This window comes from Nerophis ophidion, linkage group LG01, assembly GCF_033978795.1.
Source record: "Nerophis ophidion isolate RoL-2023_Sa linkage group LG01, RoL_Noph_v1.0, whole genome shotgun sequence".
In the NCBI taxonomy this organism is placed as follows: domain Eukaryota; kingdom Metazoa; phylum Chordata; class Actinopteri; order Syngnathiformes; family Syngnathidae; genus Nerophis; species Nerophis ophidion.
In genome coordinates this window covers 75,934,500-75,960,748 of record NC_084611.1, presented here as the reverse complement: position 1 = coordinate 75,960,748, position 26,249 = coordinate 75,934,500, and the positions used below count along the sequence as shown (strand labels likewise).

Sequence of the window (26,249 nt, the reverse complement as noted above, 5' to 3'; positions counted from 1 at the left end):
TGTCGACATTCATGTATCGATCCTGACATGCGTAGCGAACAGGTTGCCGAAAAGTAGCTACTGAGTAATAGCGGCAGCTGCTCAATTAAAAGTATTTTTATTGTTTTGTAGCAACTCGGCTACAAACGTAAGTATACATTATGTAAGTAGTAGTTGTTTATTTATGAGTTTTTCCACCTAATTTGCTTGTATTGTAGAATGTTATCGTAAGTAAATTGTTCACCAGCCTAACTAGCTAGAATAGTTAGCCTTGCACAAGTTGGTCGTCAATCATGTCTACTTTTGGTTTTGTCCAGTTGGTCGTCAATCATGTCTACTTTTGGTTTTATCCAGACAAGTGCCATAAGAAGAACGCCTTATGGACAGCCAAAATGATGGACGCTGACTCGGTTAAGATGGTGAACTTTGTGCCGGGACAGTCGGTCCAAATGCTGCCGGGTATAGACGGTGAGTGGGACTCTTAATTAAAACTTCCGTGTGTGGACATGACAATGATGCCAGCCATTTATATTTAAATGTTACATTCTTAGTCATTGTTGTTTTAGAGGCAAGTGCTGTAAGTGGTAGACAAGAGCACAAATACTCTGAAAATAACAAAATTAAGAGATTTTTTTTTACCTTTAGATATTGTGGACACGTTGGCGTTGCTGCGTGGTGATGATGTGGCGCCCCCGTGTGGCCAATCGTTGCCCAGCAGCTGTGACTGTGAGGCCTGCTTGCAAGTCCAAAACCACATCCAGGCTATGGAGCTGCAAGTCCAGTTTCCTCTGAGAAAAGCAGAGGAACTGCTCGAGCGTTTTGTCAAAAAGTAGGGTCCTATATATTATACTAGATGAGGCAATTCCTGAAGGAATTGCGTGTGAATGATCCATTGCTGAAGTTGAAGTGGAATGCTTGCAGAATGTAGTATGAATGTAAGAATAGTTTGAATGTTGGAATGGGTTTAAAGGCATACTGAAACCCACTACTACCGACCACGCAGTCTGATAGTTTATATATCAATGATAAAATATTAACATTGCAAAACATGCCAATACGGCCTTTTTAGTTTACTAAATTGCAATTTTAAATTTCCCGCGAAGTGTCGTGTTTTCCTTGCCCTTATGTGGGTTCTTCCGAGGATGTCGTAGTCGTAGTGGTTTGTACAGTCCTTTGAGACATTTGTGATTTAGGGCTATATAAATAAACATTGATTGATTGATTGAAAACGTCGCGGTATGATGACGCGTGCGTTTGACGTCACCGGTTGTAGCGGACATTATTTTCCAGCCCGATCCAAGCTATAAGTAGTCTGCTTTAATCGCATAATTACCCAGTATTCTGGACATCTGTGTTGCTGGATCTTTTGCAATTTGTTCAATTAATAATGGAGAAGTCAAATTAGAAAGATGGAGGTGGGAAGCTTTTAGCCTTTAGCCACAAAAACACAGCCGGTGTTTCCTTGTTTAAAATTCCCGAAGATGAAGCTTTACTATGGATCAGAGCGGTCAAGCAAACATGGATCCCGACTACATGTCAACCAGCAGTTTTCGGTGAGAAAATTGTGGTAATAGGTCGCCTCTTACCGGAGACATCAGCGGAGCTTCCGTCCTGCTGCAGCTTCTTGACTTCCCTCAGAGACTATGGCGTCAACACACCCGTGGCCACACCCCTCCGACTTTCAGGTACTATTTAAAGGCCTACTGAAATGAGATTTTCTTATTTAAACGGGGATAGCAGGTCCATTCTATGTGTCATACTTGATCATTTTGCGATATTGCCATATTTTTGCTGGAAGGATTTCGTAGAGAACATCCACGATAAAGTTCGCAACTGGAGAAAAGCCCTGCCTCTACCGGAAGTCGCAGACGATGACGTCACATGTTGATGGCTCCTCATATATTCACATTGATTTTAATGGGAGCCTCCAACAAAAACAGCTTTTCCGACCCGAGAAAACGATAATTTCCCCATTCATTTGAGCGAGGATGAAAGATTCGTGTTTGAGGATATTGACAGCGACGGACTAAAAAAACAAAAAAAACGCGATTGCAATCGTGTTGCATTGACAGATTCATATGTTTTTAGAGACATTTACTAGGATAATTCTGGGAAATCCCTTATCTTTCTATTGTGTTGCTAGTGTTTTAATGAGTTTAACAGTACCTGATAGTTGGAAGTGTACATCAACGGCCGGGTGTCGACGGCAGCTGTGAGGAAGGCGCAAGCTCAGCTGATATCCGGTAAGTGGCGACCTTTTAACCACAATTTTCTCACCGAAACCTGCTGGTTAGCATTTGGTTTGAATCCATGTCTGCTGTGATCCATAGTAAAGTTTCACGTCCGTGAATTTTAAACAAGGAAAAACCGTGTGTTTGTGTGGCTAAAGGCTAAAGTTTCCCAACTCCGTCTTTCTACTTTGACGTCTCCATTAATTGAACAAATTGCAGAAGATTCAGCAACACAGATCTCGAAAATAAAGCAGACGACTTTTAGCTGTGTGTGCTCATATTCATAACAGCCCGTGACGTCTTGCGTACACGTCATCATTATGCAACGTTAAAATTGCAATTTAGTAAACTAAAAAGGCCGTATTGGCATGTGTTGCAATGTTAATATTTCATCATTGATATATAACCTATCAGACTGCGTGGTGGGTAGTAGTTGGTTTCAGTAGGCCTTTAATCTCACCAAAACACTAGCAACACAATAGGCAGATAAGGGATTTCCCAGAATTATCCTAGTAGATGTGTCTTATAACATCTAAAACGCTCCCACTGCAATCGCCTTTTTTTTTTTTTCTTAGTCCTTCACTCTCAATTTCCTCATCCACGAATCTTTCATCCTCGCTCAAATTAATGGGGAAATTGTGGCTTTCTCGGTCCGAATAGCTCTAGCTGCTGCTGGCTATGATTGTAAATAATGTGAAGATGTGAGGAACCCTACAACCCGTGACGTCGCGCGCACATTGTCTGCTACTTCCAGTAAAGGCAAGGCTTTTTTATTAGTGAACAAAAGTTGCGAATTTTATCGTCGATGTTCTCTACTAAGTCCGTTCAGCAAAAATTTGGCGATATCGCGAAATGATCAAGTATGACACATAGAATGGACCTGCTATCCCCGTTTGAATAAGAAAATCTCATTTCAGTAGGCCGTTAATGTTGAAGAGTTTGAATTTCCAGGAAAATGGAATTTGGTTTGGAACTTAGGAACTTGCTAGTTGGATGAGTGGAATGTGTTGATGTCGGAATGGTTTGAATACGTTGAAAAATGTGCAAATTGTGGAACTTTAAAAAAGTGGTAAATTAATTTTTGAATGGGGAGAATGTCTTTGAAAAAACTGGGAATTATTGGAAATCTGGGACTTTTTTATAATTGTTTGAAATTGGAACAGTTTGAATTGTATGAAAAATGTGGTAATTGTGAAACTTTGAAAAATGTCCCTTCATTTCAATGAGAATTTCATTGAAATTTGGGAATTTTGGGAAAAGCGAGAATTTTTGGGTAAATGTTAAAAGGTACTTACAGTAAAAAGCTCCTTGGTGGCTAGGCCCCGGAGGTGGATGAGATCAGCCCAGAGTTTCTTAAGGCTCTGGATGCTGTGGTGCTGTCTTGGTTGACAAAACTTTGCAGCATCATCTGGATATCGGGAGCGGTACATCTGGATTGGCAGACCGGGGTGGTGGTTCTTCTCTTTAAGCAGGAGAACCGGAGGGTGTGTTCCAACTATCGTGGGATCACACTCCTCAGCCTTCCCCGTGAGGTCTAATCAGGTGTACTGGAGAGGAGGCTACGCCAGGAAGTCGAACCTCGGATTCAGGAGGAACAGTTTGGTTTTCGTCCTGGTAGTGGAACTGTGGCCCACCTCTATACTCTCGACAATGTCCTGGAGGGTGCATGGGAGTTTGCCCAACAAGTCTCCATGTGCTTTGTGGACTTGGAGAAGGCATTCGACCTTGTCCCTCCAGAAGTCCTGAGGGAAGTGCTCAGAGAGTATGGAGTATTGGACTGTCTGATTGTAGCGGTTCGCTCCCTGTACGATCAGTGTCAGAGCTTGGTCCGAATTGCCAGCAGTAAATTGGACACGTTTCCAGTGAGGATTGGACTTCGCCAAGGCTGTCCTTTGTCACCGATTCTGTTGATAACTTTTACGGACAGAATTTCTAGGCGCAGGTTTGGTGGCTGCAGGATTAGGTCTCTACTTTTTGCAGATGATGTGGTCCTGATCTTCAGCTCTCACTGGATCGGTTCGCAGCCGAGTGTGAAGCCACTGGGATGAGAATCAGCACCTCCAAGTCCGAGTCCATGGTTCTCGCCCGGAAAAGGGTGGACCCTGCTCCAAGTGTTGGAGTTCAAGTACTTCGGAGTATTGTTCACGAGTGAGGGAAGAGTGAATCTTGAGATTGACAGGCGGATCGGTGCGGCGTCTTCAGTAATGCGGAAGCTGTATCGATCCGTTGTGGTGAAGAAGAAGCTGAGCAGGAAGGCAAAGCTCTCAATTTACCGGTCGATCTACGTTCCCATCCTTACCTATGGTCATGAGCTTTGGGTCATGACCGAAAGGATAAGATCACGGGTACAAGCGGCCGAAATAAGTTTCCTCCGCCGGGTGGCGGTGCTCTCCCTTATAGATAGAGTGAGAAGCTCTGTCGACCGGGAGGAGCTCAAAGTAAAGCCGCTGCTCCTCCACATCGGGAGTAGCCAGATGAGGTAGTTCGGGCATCTGGTGAGGATGCCACCCGAACGCCTTCGTAGGGAGGTGTTTAGGGCACTTGCGACCTTTAGGAGGCCACGGGGAAGACCCAGGACACGTTGGGTAGACTATGTCTCCCGGCTGGTCTGAGAATGCCTCTGGATTCCCCGGGAAGAGCTGGACGAAGTGGCTGGGGAGAGGAAAGTCTGGGTTTCCCTGCTTAGGCTGCTGCCACCGCGACCCGACTTCGGATAAGCGGAAGAAGATGGATGGATGTTAAAAGACTTCAATGTTTTGAATAAGTTCAAATGGTTGGTGTTGGAAATTTTTAAATCGGTTGAGAAATGTTCAAGTAGTAACATTTTTAATCGAGAAATGGTATTAAAGAATTCCAGGATTTTCGGGAAAACGAGGAATTTTTCCAATTTAAAAAACAAAATAAGCGGTAGAAAATGGATGGATGGAACTTTGTTTTTTGTCCAGATTAAGACGAATGTTTCGACGGTGGAATGGTTAGAATGGGTGGAAAAATGTGGAAGGAGTAGTCTACAAAAAAAGAGTGAAACAAGGGTTTGTAAAAAAAAAATAGGAACTCCTGGATTTTTTTTTAACTTGGAAAAATTATAGTTTGAATGTCCAGAGTGGAATATGAGTGGAATATGTTGAAGGTGGAATGTTTTGAATCGGTTGAAAAATGTGGAAATGGTGGATGTTAAAAAAATGGCCTATTCATTTTGAATAGGAAAAATGTCCCGGAAAACCTAAGAATTCTGGGAAAACTGGGAATTCTTTGAATTTGTCAAAGGAAAGCCCGCGATTCCCGAACAGGCTGAACAGTTTGTATGTAGTTGGAACGGTTTGAATCGGATGAAAAATGTGGAAGGTAGACCATGCCAAAATCTGGAGAATTAAATGAATTATGGTGTAGAAAACCATATGTGTGACTGCTTAGGAGCATTCACACAGTTACATTAAATATAAAGCTCGATTTTTTCCCCTTAAATCTGTTTCAGCCACGTGAGAGGAGAAAGCAGACTTCTGTTAGCCTCGGTGTGGAGTTTCATCCACGCCTGTCAGCCTTACTTTAATTTCCTGGAATCCACTGCCCAGAACAAGCTCTTGCCTTTTGATATCAAGGTAAAGACTACAGTGATTACTGAAAAATATACTCTATTTTTATACAATGTTAACATGGCTGACAGTGATTAGCACGTCTGCCTCACAGTCAAGAGGGATGGATGTTGCAGCATGTCCGTCTGGATTTTGCATGTTCTTTCCGGGCTTTTGAGGGTTTTTTTGAGGTACTCTAACATCAACAAATATGCGCATTAGGTCATTGGTTCACAAACGTTTTTCACAAAGTACCACCTCAGATAACAATTGGCTTTGCGAGTACCACCATAATGACCATAATTAAAATACACTAGCATAGCAGGCCTACATTTATTCTAGGCAGAGGTTTTATTTAACAAGTATATTGAATATTAATAATATTTTGGCCACTCTAACATTACACACAGTTTGAACAGTGACACTATTTGAATATAGGAGAATAAAACACTGTACTTTAAGTGATTATTTGCCATACCAGCAGTGGTACACGTACCACAGTTTGAGAATCTCTGCATTAGGTTAATTGGAGACTATCCCATCAGCCACAAGTCACAGTGCAGACTTGTTTGAACAGTACTGTTTGTGTGTGTGAGCAGCGTGTGCAGCTGTTGCATTTCTCACAGCAAATGTGTGACACTTTGGAACATCTGATGTTCACCTTCGCCAGCCACAATCTTCTCAGTTTGGATCAAACTCAGCCCGAAAAGTAAGCACTCGTCTAAAAATCTTTATCAAAGTGTTTATTTCTTTATAAAAATAAACACATGAGTTGTGTGTTATATTATCTTTCCTGTGTCCTCAGTCTGTCTCACTTCTGTGTCGGCCAAACCCAGATCGGCCAACTGAGGCTGAGCACGTTTTTCTATTGTACGCCAACGCCGTACCTGGCGGAGGTCAACACCGGCCTGTTCAAACGCATGCGGTGGAATGTGGAGAGAGGTGATGGAGCCCGCAGTAGCGGGAGGGAACCTGAGACAGAGTAGTGAGTCTTATTTCTTTCATTGCCTGATTGCTTTCTTTCCATGAAACAAATTTGTTGTCGTTTTTTTCAAGTTACTTCCTGTGCTGCCAGGATATTCCTAACCCACAGGCAGAATCAGGTGCAGACGTGGTCAGCTATGATTCCAGTGTGGTGAGGATGTGGTACATTGGTCAATGGGTGCAGGTGAAGCCTGACCCTAACACAGAGGACATCTTTGACTGGTATTCTTACACGTCTCTACACATCAACTCCATTGCACTTTATTTTTTATTACTGTAGTCTTAACTACCCATATAGTGTTCCTGATTTTTTCCCCCATAGAAAATAGTGCAAACGCAAATCTGTTCCAGGATCAATATATCCTTTTTGAACTGTTTTTCAATATTTTTTCAATCCACTCTCTAATGACATTGCACTCCAAATCATTCCAAAAGTGTTTAAAGTTTTCAGTTATCAGGGTTTCTACGGGTCATTAAAAAGCATTAAAAGTCATTAAATGGTTTATGCAAAAATGAAGGCCTTAACAGGGGACTACACTTTTTTGGGAATTTTGCCCATTGTTCACAATCATTTTGAGAGACATGACGATGGATTTTTTTTTTTTTTTGTGTTCTAAATATGAAATAAAGGAGATCAAAAGTTCGCTTACAATGGGGCCTATGGAAGTTGTCAATTCCGCCTATTAAAAAACATCCAAACACCTCCATTAGGGTTGCCTATACATGATGTAAGTATTTATATAATGTAGTAACAAGCACATTTATAACAACATTTAATATTTACCTACTTTGGTCATTTTAAGCATACACGGCGCATTAATTGAAAAAATACATCACGTTTTCTGTTTTTTTTTCTTTCTTCATCACTGATTAAAACTCACTGCAGACTTTATGAGAGCCAACAAAAAAAATAAAACATTACTTGCAATGCAAGTTCCGCTGTCATCAGGATGCCAACTGCTGGGATGTTCATATCTTCCCATTTACATATAAAATGTTTCATAGCCCTCACAAAAAGGGTGGGGTTGGGGGTAACAAATGTCATTTTGTGTATATACTGTATATATGTGTATATATGCACATACATATATATATATATATATATATATATATATATATATATATGTATATATATATACACATATATACATACACACACATATATATATATATATACATATATATATATATATACACACATATATATACACATATATATACTGTATATATATATATATATACACTCACATATATATACACACATATATATACACATATATATACTGTATATATATATATATACACTCACATATATACAGTATATATAAATATATATACACCCACATACATATATATACACACATATACATATATATACACACACATATATACATATATGTATACATATATATATATATATATATATACACATATACATATATACACACATATATATATATATATACAGTATATATATATATATATATATATATATATTGTATATATAGGCAGCACAGTGAACAGGGTTGTGCATGTGCCTCACAATACGAAGGTCCTGGGTTCGATCCTGGGCTCGGGATCTCCCTGTGACAAAATTGGCCCAAGTGTGTGAATGTTGTCTGTCTATCTGTGTTGCCCCTGCGATGAGTTGGCGACTTGTCTAAGGTGTACTCCGCCTTCCGCCCGAATGCAGCTGAGATAGGCTCCAGCACCCCCCACACAAATGGATGGTTATATACAAGTATATGTGTGTATATGTATCCATCCATTTTTCTACCGCTTATTCCCTTTGGGGTCGCGGGGGGTGCTGGTGCCTATCTCAGCTACAATCGGGCGGAAGGCGGGATACACCCTGGACAAGTCGCCATCTCATCGTAGGGCCAACACAGATAGACAACATTCACACACACATTCACACACTAGGGCCATTTTAGTGTTGCCAATCAACCTAACCCCAGGTGCATGTCTTTGGAAGTGGGAGGAAGACGGAATACCCGGAGGGAACCCACGCTGTCACGGGAAGGACATGCAAATTCCACACAGAAAGATCCCGAGCCCGGGATTGAACCCAGATATATATATATATATATTTATATATATATATATATATTAAAAAAAATCTATATATATTTATATATTAAAATATATATATTTATATATATATATATATAAAAAAATATATATATATATTTATATATATATAAATAAAAGAGCCTCAGACACGCGGGCCAATTGCGGCCCACAGGACGTTATTTTGCGGCCCCCACCTTAATATGAAAGTTTAATGTTAGTGCGGCCTGCAAGTTTTATATAAACGGCGCTTGACAGCGTTGTATTATTTGGGTTCAAAATGGCTCTTTCAACATTCTGGGTTGCCTACCCCTGCGTTAGTCGAAAAGCGGCAATTTAAAAAATTAAATTACATTAAATTAAAGAAAATGAACCATCTGGAATCTTATCGTGAATTATAATACCATTTACAGTCACATCCCTAGTTCATTAACAAGTAAAAATTAGGTGCTTGTAAATTTTTCAGGGCATTACGGCAAATGACAAGGACTGTCGCGGCAGTTGCCGTGGTTAAATTTGAGCCCTGATAATTGCCAGCGTCTAGTGTTATGTATAAATTACAGACAGCGTCGATTTTTCTTAACACAAGGCAGGACAAGCGAGAGTCAGACATTCTGAACATTTTTTTTTTATTTCAGGATTCTGTGTGACATTCCTCAGGGTGCCTTCAACAAGCAGCTGTTTCTGGGCAGCAAAGAACCATCGAGCCACGTAGCCACTGATCTTATGATTCAGCTTCTCTTGTTCCAGCAGGATGAGTAAACATTAGTACATTATTTTGCACCGATTCAGCACTTCCTGCTTTGTAATACAGGCCCCGTTTAGTGCAACATTCTGTTCTGACACCAACTTTGTTCACGGTTTCAGCCATTTGCATTTCTCTAATGTTTGTTTTGATGCAAAGATCTTTCGGTTAGGTTCATTCACCATCCAGAAATGTATAAATAATCCATGTTTCAACTGTGCACATTTTGGATTGTGCTCGCTCAGTATGTTTACAGTTTTGAATAGTAATTTTCTAAGTGTTGTAAATGTTTGTGCAGTTTTAAAGTTCAGATTGTTTAAAAAGATGTTTCAGTATTTTTCATAGAACATTTTATTTACATCAAATGTGTTGAATTACACACATACACGTACACACACACACAGATTTCCAACCTTAATGAAAAATACATGCCTCCCTTATTGCCCCGTCATTTTTAAACATTCAATTCTAATTAACACATCTTTCTTCCATTCATAATCAATAAATTAAAACTCCAAAACGGGAGATTATTCAGAAATTGTGGTACAAAAAGCAAATTTCACTACAGCAACATCAAAAAAAAAATCTACATTCTATTTCATACAAAAATACATTTACATATCTGAAAAAACCCTTATTAAATAACACAAAAAGTGAAAATCAAAACCGCTCTGAAATGCATTCAAGTGTGCAGGAATGCAAACAAAACATGACAGGAAGTTGCTACACATCACTGCTGATAGAAAACTCTTTCCTTTGTCTTTCATGAACATAAAATTCTTATCTTATTTGTTTAAAACAATACATTAGAGCTTAACACAGGGGAAAACTTTTGTCTTTTTTTAATTTGGACGAACTTAATGACAGTAACTACAGGAATTTACCCACTTGACAGAGCTGGTACACTTTTTTCTTTTTTAAAATCACCACTACTGGATTGTGTAAACAATTCGGGAGGATGTCAGACGGGCTACATTGCGATTGGCTACTACTGGACATTAATAGTTTGTTACATATTTAGTGTTTCAACATTGTAGCAGAAAAACAAAACACCTGAGAAAATCCCTCGGACTCTTCACAATAAGAGGCCCTCTTCATCCTCTTACTCTTAGAAGGACAAGGTTCACCAGCACGGACTCAAACAGCAGACAAATAACTTGGAACACAGACGGAAAGAACGATACTCAGCAGATTACAGACTTCCACTTAAGTCCAACAAGCCCCTTTTAAAAAAAGGGCTCAACAGCAAAATTACAGGAAAAAGTTTTAAATTTGTGCAAAAGTCATAATTTGATCAGAAAAACAAAAGTAGATTTTTTTCATACTACCTGTGTTTATACTTTTTAGAGAGAAAGGTCATCAAAATAGTGTAATTAACACCGCTGTAAACTTTCAAAAACACAGATTCAGTTTTACTCAAAAATGACATATTACTAAACCACAGCTGCCAACGTGAACACATTTTGACTTTCACTGCTCAGTTTTGAGTTCCATTTCCTGTGCTGAGGTACCAGCATACGCTATATGCTAAACCCTTAAACACCGTTGCCTAGCGAGACGTGCACACACAAAAAATTCCCATCTACCCTAGTAGACTGTAAAAACTGGTAGAATTGTATTTCCTCGGTGTGTCAATATTTTCAGAGGGCGAACAGCCCACCTCAGACAACACCTTTTTTGATTTCGGATTAACATTTGCAGTCAAAATGACTGTTGTAAGGCATCGATAGGTTCCAGCTGCAATAACACTCCACCCTTGCTCCTTTAATTCCCATCGTTGGCTCACGACGTGGGATGCCAACAAGCTAAACAGTCGATTAGAGTTTTTGGTAGGTCTACAACTTAATTACGGCAAAATTAAGAATAATTTTCTTGTGACTTTCTCACATTTTTCTCATTATCTTTTATAACTTCACTCATACAATTCTGATATAGATATCAGAATGATATATACCATATTTCCTTGAATTGCCGCCGGTGCGCTAATTAATTTAAAACCTCTTCTCACTCCTGCGCTTACCAAAGGCATGCATTCAAAGTAAGCATGCGCTAATTATTTTAAAACCTCTTCTCACTCCGGCACTCACCAAAGGCATGCAGTAAAAAATTGAGTGTGATGTAAGATTGGACCTTAAATCCTACTGAATAGCTTTTAATCTTCTTCCCTTTATGCGATTTCAAATTACCGGTATTGAAATCAGCCTCCTCCATTTTGAAAATGATGACAGCGGAAGTGTCACTCGTGATGTCACGAGTTTGACCAGGCGGTAATACTAAGCATGCGCTAATTATTTTGGGAAGCGAGTTTGACCCAGCAGTAATTCAAGGCAGGCGCGTACTATATGCCCTGTGGCAATTCAAGGAAATACAGTACATATATATATATATATATATATATATTTTTTTTTTTTATGTAGAAACTTTACTTCCTGGCCTGAGCGTGGTTAATGAATTTCCACAAAGTAGGAATTATAAATGTATTATTTTCATAGCTAAAGCATAATAAACACAAAGCCCTGTAGAGATGAAATAACAGCCTTAAGTCAGCGTTACACTAGAAATCCAATACAGCAGGGATATTCAATCAAATTGTTTTGGAAGCCACGTTTCCAGAAACCTAAAAACTTCTTGATTCACTAGTGATATTTTGTATATTCCAAAAAGCCCCCGTCTTTTGCAGCGGACATTCTACATTTTTGGGGGGAAAAAAATACTTAATTGACCAGGAGCACTCTGCTGTTTATAGACATATACTGCAAAAATGTTAGTATTTTCCAAGTTTTTTTTTTTTTTACTGAACTTGCCAATTGAACAGCCCTGCATCGTAATAATGCTGCCTGAGGCTAAGAGAATCCCTGGCCACGAAACTGAGCAGCACGCTTTGATTGATTTGAACTCATCTAGTGGCCAATACTCCTGTTGTATAAAACTTTTAGGTTCATTTTGCCATATTTATTTTAAAAAAAATTATAAATTTAGGTCATTAACGCACAAAATATGATTTTTTTTTTACAACTACTTTTTGCGGCTTCACTCTGACAAAAATAGAAACGTTGCAAAATGATCAGCAAAAATGTGCAACGTTAAAAAACGTTGGGGGGAAACAAATTCACTTTCCTTTTAGATCTGTGTTCTAAACTTTAGTGAGATGACTATCCTAAATACTCCTTTTCTATACTACTTGTCCTCTTTTTGGTCAAACGTGAGTGAACGCGTGCAGCCAATCACAGTTGAGTTAAGTAATAGTTGCATAAGCCAAACAAAAACGGCAACAATTTCAAGTAACTTTTGTATGAAAATAGCAAGGAACTCCATGAATGTCAACACATACTGGGTGGACGACACACTTAGCAGCATTACACTCCTAAACGTACAGAAAATAGACGAACACAAATAAGCAAGCGAAAACTAATCAGTGCCTGACTGAAATACTTCATTATATACACACTATCATACCGACCTTTGGTGAAGGGGGGGGGTTTGTTGTAAAATAAAAGAACAGTAGTAGCTCCAGTGTATTGACTAGTATTCTCTTCAAATAGTTGATGACAGACTACATGATTCCATTTATGTGTTCCGTGACATAAAGGGATGTGTTCACCTGATTTAAGATAACTTCTTGTAGTAAAGTCCACTCACAGGCCACAAGATTAGGTACTCCTGCACAATTTGATTGAGATCCAATATACAAAGAAAAGTTTTGTTGCTGGCAGGGATACGGGTACAAGTGGTCTTATCATTCATGATTTTGAACAAATGAGTAGCTCAAGAAGCGTCACCAATGGCTAACACACAAGACTAATGTGTATTTTTTTGTACGTCGTTTTAGGTTATGGCTAGTGATGGCTCAAACATACTAAAACACTGATCCACTATGAAAGACTAGGCAGGATACCGTGTTTATCGATGTGTGGGTCATGTGACCGATACGACTGACGCATCAAATTGTTTATCGGGAAGCGCTTCTTCCGGCTCACAAGGGACAGCTTGTACTAAAAGAAGTTGGCAAGTAGACGCTATGTGTTTGGCATCAATTTAATTAAAATTGTAAGGGATGTTATAGTGCCCAATAAAAGGTGAATGTTATTTTCTTCCTTACGATTTGGCTTGTTGACCAGAGTTGCACATTTCCCATACCTTTCATCACACCTAGTCTCATAAAAAATATATATTTGCTTACAATTAATTGTATTCTTTTTATTATTTTTAATACAACAGATAGTGCCATTATAAAACAGCAACACAGTGACTGTGCCGCGCCAGTACAGCCAGTAAGTGGGCCGCACACTCAGTTACCCATCACTAGTTACATCACGATGTGCTGTTTAAAACTCAGAACGGCACAAATATATTTGTGCTTTAATCATTAATAAATATGAATAAAAATCAATTTACTTGTAGGACAAAAGCGAGGCACTTCTATGACAAATCCCCTCCAATTTGTGCCTACATTGACATTTCATTAGTTTTTATGTCTTACAATGGCCAGTAGTTAGTTTATTTTTACACTTGTATGACAAGCAGTTCACATTGTTTGCAAACATTGTCTGTATGTTTAAATGTTGCAAGTTTTACCCCACAAGAGCTTGTGTTTCCATTACTACCTGATCAGATCAAATCCCCTGTTGGACCTGGATTGTGCAGGTGTACCCAATGTTGTGGTCGATGTTACATTAGAGATTTGATGATTATTTGTCTTTAAAGTCTATAGCACCGCGTTTGTGGATCTGTGAGGACCGCCTGCTAGTGATGCGTCTCCAGCTCCACCACGGTCCACTCGCCCTGCGGGGAGCTGCCAGCAGTTTCTGGGGAGAAGCTACTCACAGAGGTGACTGTGGCCGAGGGCGGGGTGATGGGAGGCAGGAGGCTGGGCCACAGGCTGCTCTCCAGGGGGCTCAGGGTTCCTCCGGCGCCGCCCGGCAACAGGAGCAGGGACGAACAGCCGTCTCCATTCAGCAGCAAGGTCTGATTGATCAGCTGCTGTACGATGTCCACTTTCTTGCCCCAGTCCAGGTCCAGCGGGGGTGGGCGCTCGGGGGAGTCGGGCGGGAAATGCGACGAGTGGTCTCCGTTTGGTGTCAGCCGTCTTTCACAGTCAATGTTCTCCTCCACGCTCTCTTCCCGTTTCAGCCCGTCCTCACGGCCTTCATCATCGCTGTTCTCCAGAGCTTCATAGATGGTGCACAGACCTGAGGACGGCGACAACACTACAGCCGGACTTTTAGACGACTGCTCCAGTTCCTGTTGCCACTGCATGATCTGTTGCCTTTGCTTCAGTTCTTCTTGTTGCTGCTGCAGCTGCAACTCAAGCTCCCTCCTCTCAGTCTCTTCATCTTCCTTGTTCCGCTTAATCTCCTCCTCCGCCTCGTCCTTCTTCCTCCTCTGCTCCTCCTCCTCACGCCTCTTCCGCTCCTGCTCGGCGCCCTCCAGCGGCCTGCTCTGCTGCTCTCTGCGCTGCTGCAGCTCCAGCAGCTGCTTCTGGTGCTGCTCCAGCCGACGCAGCTGGGGACTGAGAGCCTGCTGCCCACCGCCACCGCCGCTCCTGGGCGGGAGGTCGGCGCAGGTCAGCCGAGGAAGCACCAGGTGAGCTTCAGCGTGTGGTGAGTGATGGCGTCGATGCGGCAGCGCGGTGAGGCCTGGGAGCGGGCAAAGCAGGGTTACAGTAAGCAGTGCGGTGTGAGTGCAAGCCAAAAGAAGTGAAGGGAAAAACGGTCTGTGGTCCACTAACCCTTGTGCAAGTTTAACATTGACTATACCAGGGGTCACCAACCTTTTTGAAACCAAGAGCTACTTCTCGGGTACTGATTAATGCGAAGGGCTACCAGTTTGATACACAAATAAATTGCCAGAAATAGCCAATTTGCTCAATTTACCTTTAATAAATAAACCTATATATATATATATATATAAAATGGGTATTTCTGTCTGTCATTCCGTCATACATTTGTTTTTCTTTTACGGAAGGTTTTTTGTAGAGAATAAATGATGAAAAAAAAAACACTTAATTGAACGGGTTAAAAGAGAAAACACCAAAAAATTTGAATTAAATTTTACAACAGAGTTTATCTTTAATTTCCACTCTTTAAAATTCAAAATTCAACCGAAAACAAATTGAGAAAAACTAGCTAAATCAAATCTTTTTGAAAAGATTAAAAAATAATTTATGGAACATCATTAGTAATTTTTCCTGAGTAAGATTAATTTTTAGAATTTTGATGACATGTTTTAAATAGGTTAAAATCCACTTTGAAATAAGATTTAAAGTGGATTCTACAGATTTTCTAGATTTGCCAGAAATTTTTTTTTTAAATTTTAAATACAATCAGTTTGAAGAAATATTTCACAAATATTCTTTGTTGAAAAAACAGAAGCTAAAATGAAGATTTAAATTATAATGTATTAATTATTATTTACAATAGAAAATTAAAAAAAATTATTGAACATTGATTTAAATTGTCAGGAAAGAAGAAAAAGGAATTTAAAAGGTAACCCTGCTATAGATCAATCCATCAATCATGGATCCATTGATATACAGTGTCTGGATTGATATATCGATTGATCAAGAATTACTATTGCAGCAACACATTATCAGCAGGGTAAAACGAAACTGTCTCTCGACTGTCCAAACCCAACTAACGTACCCTATCAGTGGGCGATCAATCCATCGCTCTGTGAATTCTGCTTCACAATGATAGGAAGACTTATCGAGCCAGAGATCCAAAGGTATATTGATCTAGCAATACACCGATGGAGAGTGACAGACCGATCCAAAGAGATACATAAATCCAGAGATATATCGATCGAGTGAGATAGAGATATAGACTTGTGAACTCAAACTTAAATCCTGCCGGATTTCTATCTCATTCTAGCCCAGTAGGCACTGTAAAAAATGCCTTATTTGCAGAGGTGGGTAGTAACGCTCTACATTTACTCCGTTACATCTACTTGAGTAACTTTTGGGATAAATTGTACTTCTAAGAGTAGTTTTAATGTAACATACTTTTACTTGAGTATATTTATTGAGAAGAAATGCTACTTTTACTCTGCTCCATTTATCTACATTCTACTCTCTACTGATTTTTATCGATCTGTTAATGTACGCTTTGTTTGATGGGTTTTGTCAGACAGACCTTCAAAGTAGGATCTATCACATGCCTGCGTTTCACCAATCAAATGCAGTCACTGGTGACGTTTGACTCCGTTTCACCAATCAAACAGACAGGCGATCGCATGATTAACTGCACACTTTTTTTTTTTAAATTTTTTTATAAACTTTTTTATAAATTTCAACATTTGCAAACAGTTGAAAATAATAAAGTACAAAAACAGTATAAAAACCGTACAAAACAGCGCCAAGGGGTTGTAAATTCAAAGTAACTAAAATAGAATGCAAAAAAAAATATATATATATATATATATATATATATATATATGTATATTATATATATATATATAAAATAAAGTGCAAAGCCATAGGCTCACTCAATCTCAGTAAATAACTTAAATTTGGAACACAGCATCATCGTTTTCACAGCTTTTTGGTTGTCAGAGGTACAGTGTTTTAAGGTAGAGTTCTAAATCTTTTTTAAAGGCACAAAAAACAGGTTGGGTATTGAGAAACTTACATTTATGAATATAAAACTTAGCCAATATTATGAGGTTGCACAGGTAAAATTCATTTTCAATTTTTTTTTCCTGAACAGTGTAAAACCAAATGTATATTATTTAATATGTATTATTGTTTTAGTTACTTAAGAGATATTCCTGGCTCTGAATTTGTTCATTGCTATTTGTATGATTTTGTGCATTACTTGTTGCCGTCATCATTAATTGAACAGGTTACTCATCAGTTACTCAGTACTTGAGTAGTTTTTTTCACAAAATACTTTTACGCAAGTAAATATTTGGGTGACTACTCCTTACTTTCACTTGAGTAATACATCTCTAAAGTAACAGTACTCTTGAGTACAATTTCTGGCTACTCTACCCACCTCTGCTTATTTGTCTGTCAAAATCAACATCACAAATATTAGATTTGTTTTGGGTTTTTTTGTAGAAATGTTGCATATTAAAAGCATTTTTTTATGAAAAGGCCATGAATGTTTTTTTAATGATAAAATCTTTATAGAGTTCAAATATTTCCACCGCCAAAAGTAAACAAATGAAATAAAAGTATGGCTGGTTTGACACATTTATGAGCGGATCCCTTTTAGATTCTGAGCTAGTGTCTAGTCCAGGGGTCACCAGGTAGCCCGTAAGGACCAGATGAGTCGCCCGCTGGCCTGTTCTAAAAATAGCTCAAATAGCAGCACTTACCAGTGAGCTGCCTCTATTTTTTTTTAATTTACTAGCAAGCTGGTCTTGCTTTGCTCGACATTTTTAATTCTAAGAGAGACAAAACTCAAATAGAATTAGAAAATCCAAGAAAATATTTTAAAGACTTGGTCTTCACTTGTTTAAATAAATGTTTTTTTTTTTTTTTTACTTTGCTTCATATAACTTTCAGAAAGACAACTTTAGAGAAAAAAAATACAACCTTAAAAATGATTTTAGGATTTTTAAACACATATACCTTTTAGATTCCTGCCTCTTCTTTCCTGACAATTTAAATCAATGTTCAAGTAAATGTATATTTTCTATTGTAAAGAATAATAAATACATTTTAATTTAATTCTTCATTTTAGCTTCTGTTTTTTCGACGAAGAATATTTGTGAAATATTTCTTCCAACTTATGATTAAAATTCAAAAAAAATTATTCCGGCAAATCTAGAAAATCTTTAGAATCAAATTTAAATCTTATTTCAAAGTCTTTTGAATTTCTTTTAAAATTTTTGTTCTGGAAAATCTAGAAGAAATAATGATTTGTCTTTGTTAGAAATATAGCTTGGTCCAATTTGTTATACATTCTGACAAAATGCAGATTGGATTTTAACCTATTTAAAACATGTCATCAACATTCTAAAATTAATCTAAATCAGGAAAAATGACTAATGATGTTCCATAAATTCTTTTAATTTTTTCAAAAAGATTCAAATTAGCTAGTTTTTCTCTTCTTTTTTTCGGTTGAATTTTAAATAGTCAAAATTGAAGATAAACTATGTTTCAAAATTTAATTTATTTTTTTCCTGTTTTCCTCTCTTTTAAACCGTTCAATTAAGTGTTTTTTTCATCATTTATTCTCTACAAAAAAAAAACTTCCGTAAAAGGAAAAAAATGTACGACAGAATGACAGACAGAAATACCCATTTATTTATTGAAGGTAAATTGAGCAAATTGGCTATTTCTGGCAATTTATTTAAGTGTGTATCAAACTGGTAGCCCTTCGCATTAATCAGTACCCAAGAAGTAGCTCTGGGTTTCAAAAAGGTTGGTGACCCCTGATTTATAGTTATATGCCAAAGATCATCTTCAAAGCTCTGAGAATTATGTTCATTGTATTCTGGACTCATTTGATGGTTAAGGGGCGGAATTACACCAAAATATTTTTTTTTTTCCTTTTTCTCCTTTCGGCTATTAATATTAATTTGGTTTTCATGGAAAAAGCATAACATACCAGGATAACAGTTACAAAGAGGTCTTAATAGACATTGCTTATACTTTGTCTCTATCCTGTTCTTACAACATTTTAATCAAGAACAATTTTTTTTTTTTTTTTTTTAAATCACGGGTGGATAAACTACCAGGCGGAATTTCAACCATATCACTCAAGGAACACGTTTTGGGCTATAGTGTTGCACAAGGGTTAAGAGTGAAGAAAGCAGTGAGAGGGAAAACAGCCAACAGCAGCAGAATACAGTATATATGCAATCCTAATTCCAAAAGGGGGTGTGTTAAATTGAGAAAACAGTGCAGAAAATGGTAACCCGGGGTGGTGAGGTGACTGGGTTGAGAGCAAAAATGTGCATAATTCTAACGCCCAAATAAAATATCTACACCCACAAAACCAGAAGGTTTGTGAACACAAAGTAAAACTTTGGGTGGGGAAAAACAGCAGCCAACTTCCTGTATATGCAATCTGTTCCAAGCTGAAACACCAGTGATTTAAAAGTAAAGACATGCAAAAGCGCTCCATGCATCACAAAAAAAAATAGCTTGGCTTTGAAGACCCAAATAGGACTCGACGAAGACCTGCTTCAAACAGTAGATGAAGTCTCGCAGCCAAACTATTCAGCAAACCTCAACAGAAATGAGATGAAAACAAGTCATTATGTAAGGGACATGCTCCTCAGCGCAACAACACACCTATAAGTGCAGGGAGGCCTTCTTAAACCTTTACAAACATCTCTTTTGCTGCTTGAAGCGCTGCTGTCGGATCCTTGGATGAGAAGGTCGGTCGGGGTCATCAACTCTTGGGAAAAACGTATCTTTTTGCACCGGGATAAAAAAAATCTACAATCTGTGTGACAGCGTTATTAATAAGTGACCATGGCAACGCTTGAGGGAAGATCCATTCATTGTCCAAAATTCTTTCCGAGGACCATGATGAGAAAAAAACTGTACACAGGACGCCACTTGAATTACATGCGAAAACAATGCAATGTTGGTACAAACACGCTATGGCGTGACTTTTACGTATTTACCTTAGCTTCTATTTATACCTGACTAATATGAATCATTCCGTTTCAGTTGGTGAACTTCCATATTTGTTATTTTGTGCGTTCCAACAAGGAATACAGGAAAAACACGTCCCAAGTGGTGATTGTGCAGCGATGCACCCCAACGGGGCAGCATGGCGTAGTGGGTAGAGCAGACTTGCCAGAAACCTGAGGGTTGCAGGTTCGCTTCCTGCCTATTGACATCCAAATCTTTGCCGTTGTGTCCTTGGGCAGGACACTTCACCCTTGCCCCCAGTGCCGCTCACACTGGTGAATGAATGAATGATTGGTGGTGGTCGGAGGGGCCCCAGGCGCAAACTGGCAGCCACGCTTCCGTCAGTCTACCCCACGGCAGCTGTGGCTACAGATGTAGCTTACCACCACCAGGCGTGAATGATTGATGGGTTCCCACTTCTCTGTGAGCGCTTTGAGTATCTAACGATAGAAAGCGCGATATAAATCTAATTCATTATTATTATTATAACTACCCTTAATTGTTGCCATCTTGGTTACAAGCAAAGGGGGCAGATCTAACTAAAATGGGGAGAAGTGAATACATAACTGTAATGGATTTTGAACTACATGGTCAAAACCCAAAGTATGCGGTTTAAATATTAAAAATGTTTTTAGTATAAAGCGCAACATAGGAGAAAAAAAATAATCTTTACTTAAATGTGTCAATTACAATTTAAATTCAACAAATGAGTTATGAAATAATTTAACGTCAAATAAAATCTAACAATTTAATAAATTAATTTGTGAATGACTAATTTCACGATTTAAATATTAATATTTCATGATTATTCAATAATTGATTTAATTACAAGTTCATCTAATTATTTAAAGATGTATTTCTAATTTATGAAAAAAAAATTTAAATGTCCCATTTGGCCTCTTAGCGCATCATGAATGAATTTTATCCGTCTTACACATATCTAGTCCAATAACAGCAAGTGGAATCCTATTTTACGACCCGCCCATTGACAGGTACAATAAATAAATGACGCGGTGAAGGCCACATGAGTAAAAACTAAATCACTTTGGTGTCATTAAGTCATGAAATAAAGTATTTATGTGTTGAAATAATTACATTTATTAATGTTACATAAAAAATTTACACATTTAATAAAACATTTATGCATTAATTCCAATTATATTTAAAGAGTTATGTACTTAATTTTGTCCCTTTTGGCTCTCCATAGTTTAAAATATGCCGACGGCCAATATATTTTTTCAATATCAAAGTCAGACTGGCCCAGCGATGAGGTGGCGACTTGTCCAGGGTGTACCCCACCTTCCACCCGGCTGTAGCTGAGATAGGCACCAGCGACCCCAAAGGGAATAAGCGGTAGAACATGGCTGGATGGATGGCAAAGTCAGACTTTGGACATATTTTGTAGCAAGGCGAAATAAAGTTTTGGCTGATCCGTCATCCATTTTGATAATAAAAAAATCGCACAATGAAAATAAATCGTTAAAATAACGTATCTTTATTTTTAAGTTTAGTTTTGCAAAAGACTGACAAGCTTACAATGACATACAATTTAATAGTGCAAAAAAATCCCAAAACAATCAGGACATGTTGGCAAAGGATTCATTTGGTAAAAATGATAAATAAGCTTCGTATTTTTAACCAGTCACACCACATTTCTTGAATAGGACTGAAATGTTTCCATCTTTTTTACATGCTACAGCAGTCAAGTCAGGTCAGGTGCCTTGCATTAATATGGACCATTATTGTCATTTTTAATAACTATATTGCACATACAGGAATGTCAGCCTTTTATATAATAAGGAAAGCCTTTTTTCCCATTTCTATAGCTTCCCTTTTTTGCTCTCTGTTCTATCACCACCACCACAGATTTCAGGACACACATAGGATGAGGCGGAAAGGACAGGTTGTGTCAGTTATACGTTACCTGTGAAAGTGGTGTCGGGCTTTTCACAGATAGCAGAAAAACATGGAAGGTGGACATCGTCCGCCTTTTCTCCTGCTGACTGTAAAGCGCACCGAGCTGGTGAGGGAGTCGACGCTTCTTCACTGGACTCTACTGCCTGTTTGTTGCAGTCGGTGTACTGCTGCTCCGCCAGGCTGGACTGTGTGGGATGAGGACGCTCCTTGGACTCCTCGGGCAGCTCCTCCAGAGAGAAGATGCCAGGACTCTTGATGCAGCTCTCGCCTGTGGACTGCATGTTGGAGGCCATGGTCGCTGAGTCCAAGCCGTAGGATGCCAGCGAGGTAGCGGAAGGCGGGGTCATGTCCCCAGTCAGGCGGGCTGTCTCCGATTCCTCCGATTCTTCTACGGTGGAGAGAGATCGGGCTTTAGGTTGGCTCTCGAAGGTGAGGTTCTGTTGAGTTTCCAAGGCATCGTCCAGCAGTGCTTCCCCCTCTGTGTCGCTGGCCTCATCCTCGGTTACGGAAGACGAGGAGGGGTTGGAGGTGAGGGCGGTTACTACCCCTCGGAGAACTTCATCAGCTGGCATCGTCTGTGCTTTCACTTTCTGATCTCTGCTCTCCATCAGGTCCGGCTGAGGAGACGTCACCAGGAGCTGGGCTGGAGAGACGCTTTCGCTGCTCAGCGTGCTCGCAGGAAGAGGAGCAAGGATCTGCAGAGGCGCCACGACACACCTTTGGCCCTCATCCTTGTCAGGGGCGGCCCCAGGGTGTTCAGTAATACATGAGACAGAACTTATTTCCAGCCAGGCCCTAGCTGGAGAGTGAGATGCGGCCTCAGAGTCTTGCAAAGGTTCTAGCAAAGGACTGACATCAGCTTCCACTTGATTCGACTGCTGTGCTCGATTGTGTTCTGCCCAGGGATCCGCAAACGGGTTGGGTCGGTCCCACTGAGCGCCCGGGGCCGAGGGTAGCTGAGGAGGCGGAGGGGGCTGGGCCAACCTGTTCAAGTTGTCCAGCCTTTCGTCGTCCACAAAGTCGTCTTCGTCGGCGTTCCCATAGCTTTCCAGACCGCTCTCGGTAACGCCTTCGCTCGCCATCTCCACGTCTTCGTCCTCCTCGTCCACATCGTTGTCATGTCGGAGTCTTTGTATCTCGTCCGTGCGCTCAGAGCCTACATCCATGTCACACACTCTGTCGTCGTCATCCTCCTCGAAGTCGTTGACGGGAATATCTAGAACCTTTTCAAAGTCGGGTGAGCTCACAGAGGCGCCTTTCAAGCTGCCGTCCCCGAGATCGTCGATACTCTCGGTGCCCTCCAAGACCCCGGGAGCGCTGAACTCAGACGCCCCCTGCTGGCTGCCGCTCAGAGAGTCCAGCTCGGAGAAGAAAGCGCCGCCCGCCCTACAAGCAGAGCCTCCCATTGGTCCTGCCGATCCGGGACGCGACTCCTCAGTGGGCTGCGTAGTGCCGCTCATTTCGGAAACAGACACAGGTTGGCTCACCTCCTTTTCATCTTCGTCTTCCTCGTCGTTCAGCGTTATTGCCTGAGCGACTGGCTTAGCAGCGGTGGAGGGAGGTTTTTGGACCACCAACACATCAAAAGGCTCACTGCTGACTTCTAGTGGCGGTGGAAGCTCCACATGGGGTGAAGAACGAGCATCACTTTGAGCAACTTGGTGCTCATCTGTAGTGATTAGGCTGCATGGAGCGCAGGAAGCAGCCGGATGACTCTGAACAACCACATGATTCAGATCCTCTGGGGTGACATCCTGAGCTGACGCTTTGGGCGGGACTTCCACTGCAGTTGGTTTTTGACTTAAACTCACATTGGTGCGGACTGGTTGTTGTCTAGCATGTGTTACCGCTTTGCCAGTCCCCCTCTGGCCGGGTCCAGAAGAGGCACAGTTAGATGGTTTTGTCTTTCGGACGGCAGTATAAGGAAACACTGCCTGAGTGGGTTTGCTTCCATGTTTAGTCAGCGTTGTGCTGCTAGTAGTAGATTTATTGGCAGGAGAGTTTGGTGGCGTTCGTCCTAGAGGTTTGCTGGCCGCTTGGAACTTTGGAGCAGGTCCACTAGATATCTTTGTGGGTCCAGGTTTAGTCTGAGGCACCTTGGGGTCCGCTTTTTTGGGCGCCAATTTACAGGCGGAAGTGGGCTTTCCTGTGGTTGTAGGTTTGGAGAGTTCAGGTTTTTTGGCAACAGCTGACGCCGAAGCTGCTGGCTTTTTTACAGCTGCATTGGAAGGTGGTCGACCAGGATCTGGTGCAACACAAACATCATTAGTGCTCATTAAATGATAAGAATAAACATGATTTTAAAGGCCTCCTGAAACCCACTACTACCGACCACGCAGTCTGATAGTTTATATATCAATGATGAAATATTAACATTGCAACACATGCCAATATGGCCTTTTTAGTTTACTAAATTGCAATTTTAAATTTCCCGCGAAGTATCATGTTGAAAACGTTGCGGTATTATGACGCGATGATCACATCAGAGATCTTCTCCAGGAAAAACATTGTCTGCACAAAGCCCACCTCAGTGATCCAACATCCTCTCGAAAACAGTCTGCCCTCAAGAACATCAAAACAACCATCCAGCGAGAGCTGCGTCGGATGCAGGACGACTGGCTCTGCCGAAAATCTGACGAGATTCAGTCCTATGCAGACCAGAATGACAGCAAGAAGTTCTACAGCACCCTCAAGGCCATCTATGGGCCCACAACATCAAGACCTTCCCCTCTCCTCAGTGCTGATGGCAGCACACTGGTCACAGACAGACAGAAGATCCTTGAGCACTGGGCTGAGCACTTCCACAGTGTTCTCAACCGCCCCTCAGCCATTAATGAAGAAGCCATTGCACGCCTCCCTCAAGTCCCTGTCAACACCTCCCTTGATGAACCACCAACGGAAGCTGAGGTCATCAAAGCCATCAGAGGACTTCCAAATGGCAAATCACCTGGTGCTAATGCAATTCCAGCAGAAATCTACACAGCTGGTGGACCACCTCTGATCAAACAACGTGTAGTCCTATTCTGCACCATGTGGAACCAAAGGAAACTGCCACAGGAGTTCAAAGACGCCTCCATCATCCACTTATACAAACGTAAGGGCAACAGGCAGGACTGCAACAACCACCGCGGCATTGCTCTGCTGTCTGTAGCAGGAAAGATCCTGGCCAGAATTCTGCTAAACCGCCTGATGGAACATCTTGAACATGAAGACCTCCTACCGGAGAGCCAATGTGGATTCAGGGCAGGGTCCTGGTACAGTTGACATGATCTTCGCCGCTCGCCAACTACAAGAGGAGTGCCGAGAACGGAACACCACTCTACACTCCACCTTTGTAGATCTGACAAAGGCCTTCGACACTGTCAGCCGAGCGGGCCTCTAGAAGATCATGGCCAAGTTTGGCTACTCAAACATCTTCACTAACATGGTCCGTGAATTCCACGAAGGAATGCAGGCACAAGTCCGGGACAACGGCGCATCATCTGAGCCTTTCCATGTGGAAAATGGTGTCAAACAAGGATGTGTTCTGGCACCCACTCTGTTTGGCGTGATGTTCTCAGCCATGCTGACAGATGCTTTCGGGTCTGGGGACATGGGGATAGACCTGCGCTACCGTACTGATGGCAAGCTGTTTAATCTGCAAAGACTCCAGGCAAAGACAAAAGTACAGACCACCATGGTTCGCGATTTCCTCTTTGCGGACGACTGTGTCCTGAATGCTTCCAACGAGCTGGAATTGCAACTGTGTATGAACAACATCGCCACAGCATGCTCAGATTTCGGACTCACCATCAGTTCAAAGAAAACAGAGGTGATGCATCAACCTGCTCCTGGAGACCCGTACACTGAGCCCCTCGTCAGCGTGAAAGGTGAAGATCTCAAAGCTCTTGAAAAGTTTGTCTACCGGGGTAGCACCTTGTCACGCATGGGCAACATCGACCATGAAGTCATGCATTGGACAGCGCATGGAAGTGCTGCATTCGGCCGACTCTGCAGTTCTGTCTGGGAGCGCAGAGGGCTCACCCTACGGACAAAACTTAAGGTCTACCGTGCTGTTGCCCTACCCGCCCTGCTGTATGCCTGAGACCTGGAGAGTATACAGCCGTCATGCTAAACAACTCAACGCCTTCCACATGAGATCCCTCAGGAGGCTGCTCAAC

General features: G+C 40.8%; 2 protein-coding genes across 3 annotated transcripts in view; one reads left to right on the top strand and one right to left on the bottom strand.

Moving 5' to 3' along the window:
* lg01h19orf67 (linkage group 01 C19orf67 homolog) lies at positions 1 to 9,886 on the top strand. The gene is made up of 8 exons (XM_061911627.1): positions 1 to 127; positions 334 to 447; positions 625 to 808; positions 5,686 to 5,809; positions 6,382 to 6,491; positions 6,588 to 6,767; positions 6,839 to 6,988; positions 9,475 to 9,886. Exons 2-8 carry the CDS (start codon positions 372 to 374, stop codon positions 9,596 to 9,598), a joined length of 948 nt encoding a protein of 315 aa, XP_061767611.1. The 5' UTR covers positions 1 to 127; positions 334 to 371; the 3' UTR covers positions 9,599 to 9,886.
* Positions 9,887 to 9,916: 30 nt separating this feature from the next.
* prr36a (proline rich 36a) overlaps positions 9,917 to 26,249 on the bottom strand; it is a 62,987-nt gene continuing 46,654 nt past the window's right edge. Inside the window, exons 5-7 of one of the 2 annotated variants that reach the window (XM_061911604.1) lie at positions 22,097 to 24,334; positions 19,711 to 19,758; positions 9,917 to 15,217 (exon numbers count right to left, since the gene is read on the bottom strand). In XM_061911604.1, the coding sequence (XP_061767588.1) occupies positions 14,325 to 15,217; positions 19,711 to 19,758; positions 22,097 to 24,334 (3,179 nt within the window). In that variant the 3' untranslated portion in view covers positions 9,917 to 14,324. The remainder of the gene's footprint in view (positions 15,218 to 19,710; positions 19,759 to 22,096; positions 24,335 to 26,249) is intronic. The other variant, XM_061911613.1, reaches the window with a different exon arrangement.

Bases quoted from the DNA above. Each gene is read 5' to 3' on its own strand.
- lg01h19orf67 (XM_061911627.1), top strand. From the start codon at position 372: ATGATGGACGCTGACTCGGTTAAGATGGTGAACTTTGTGCCGGGACAG. The intron at 6,768-6,838 runs GTGAGTCTTATT...GTTTTTTTCAAG, and splicing joins AGGGAACCTGAGACAGAGTA to TTACTTCCTGTGCTGCCAGG. The intron at 6,989-9,474 runs GTATTCTTACAC...TTTTTATTTCAG, and splicing joins ACAGAGGACATCTTTGACTG to GATTCTGTGTGACATTCCTC.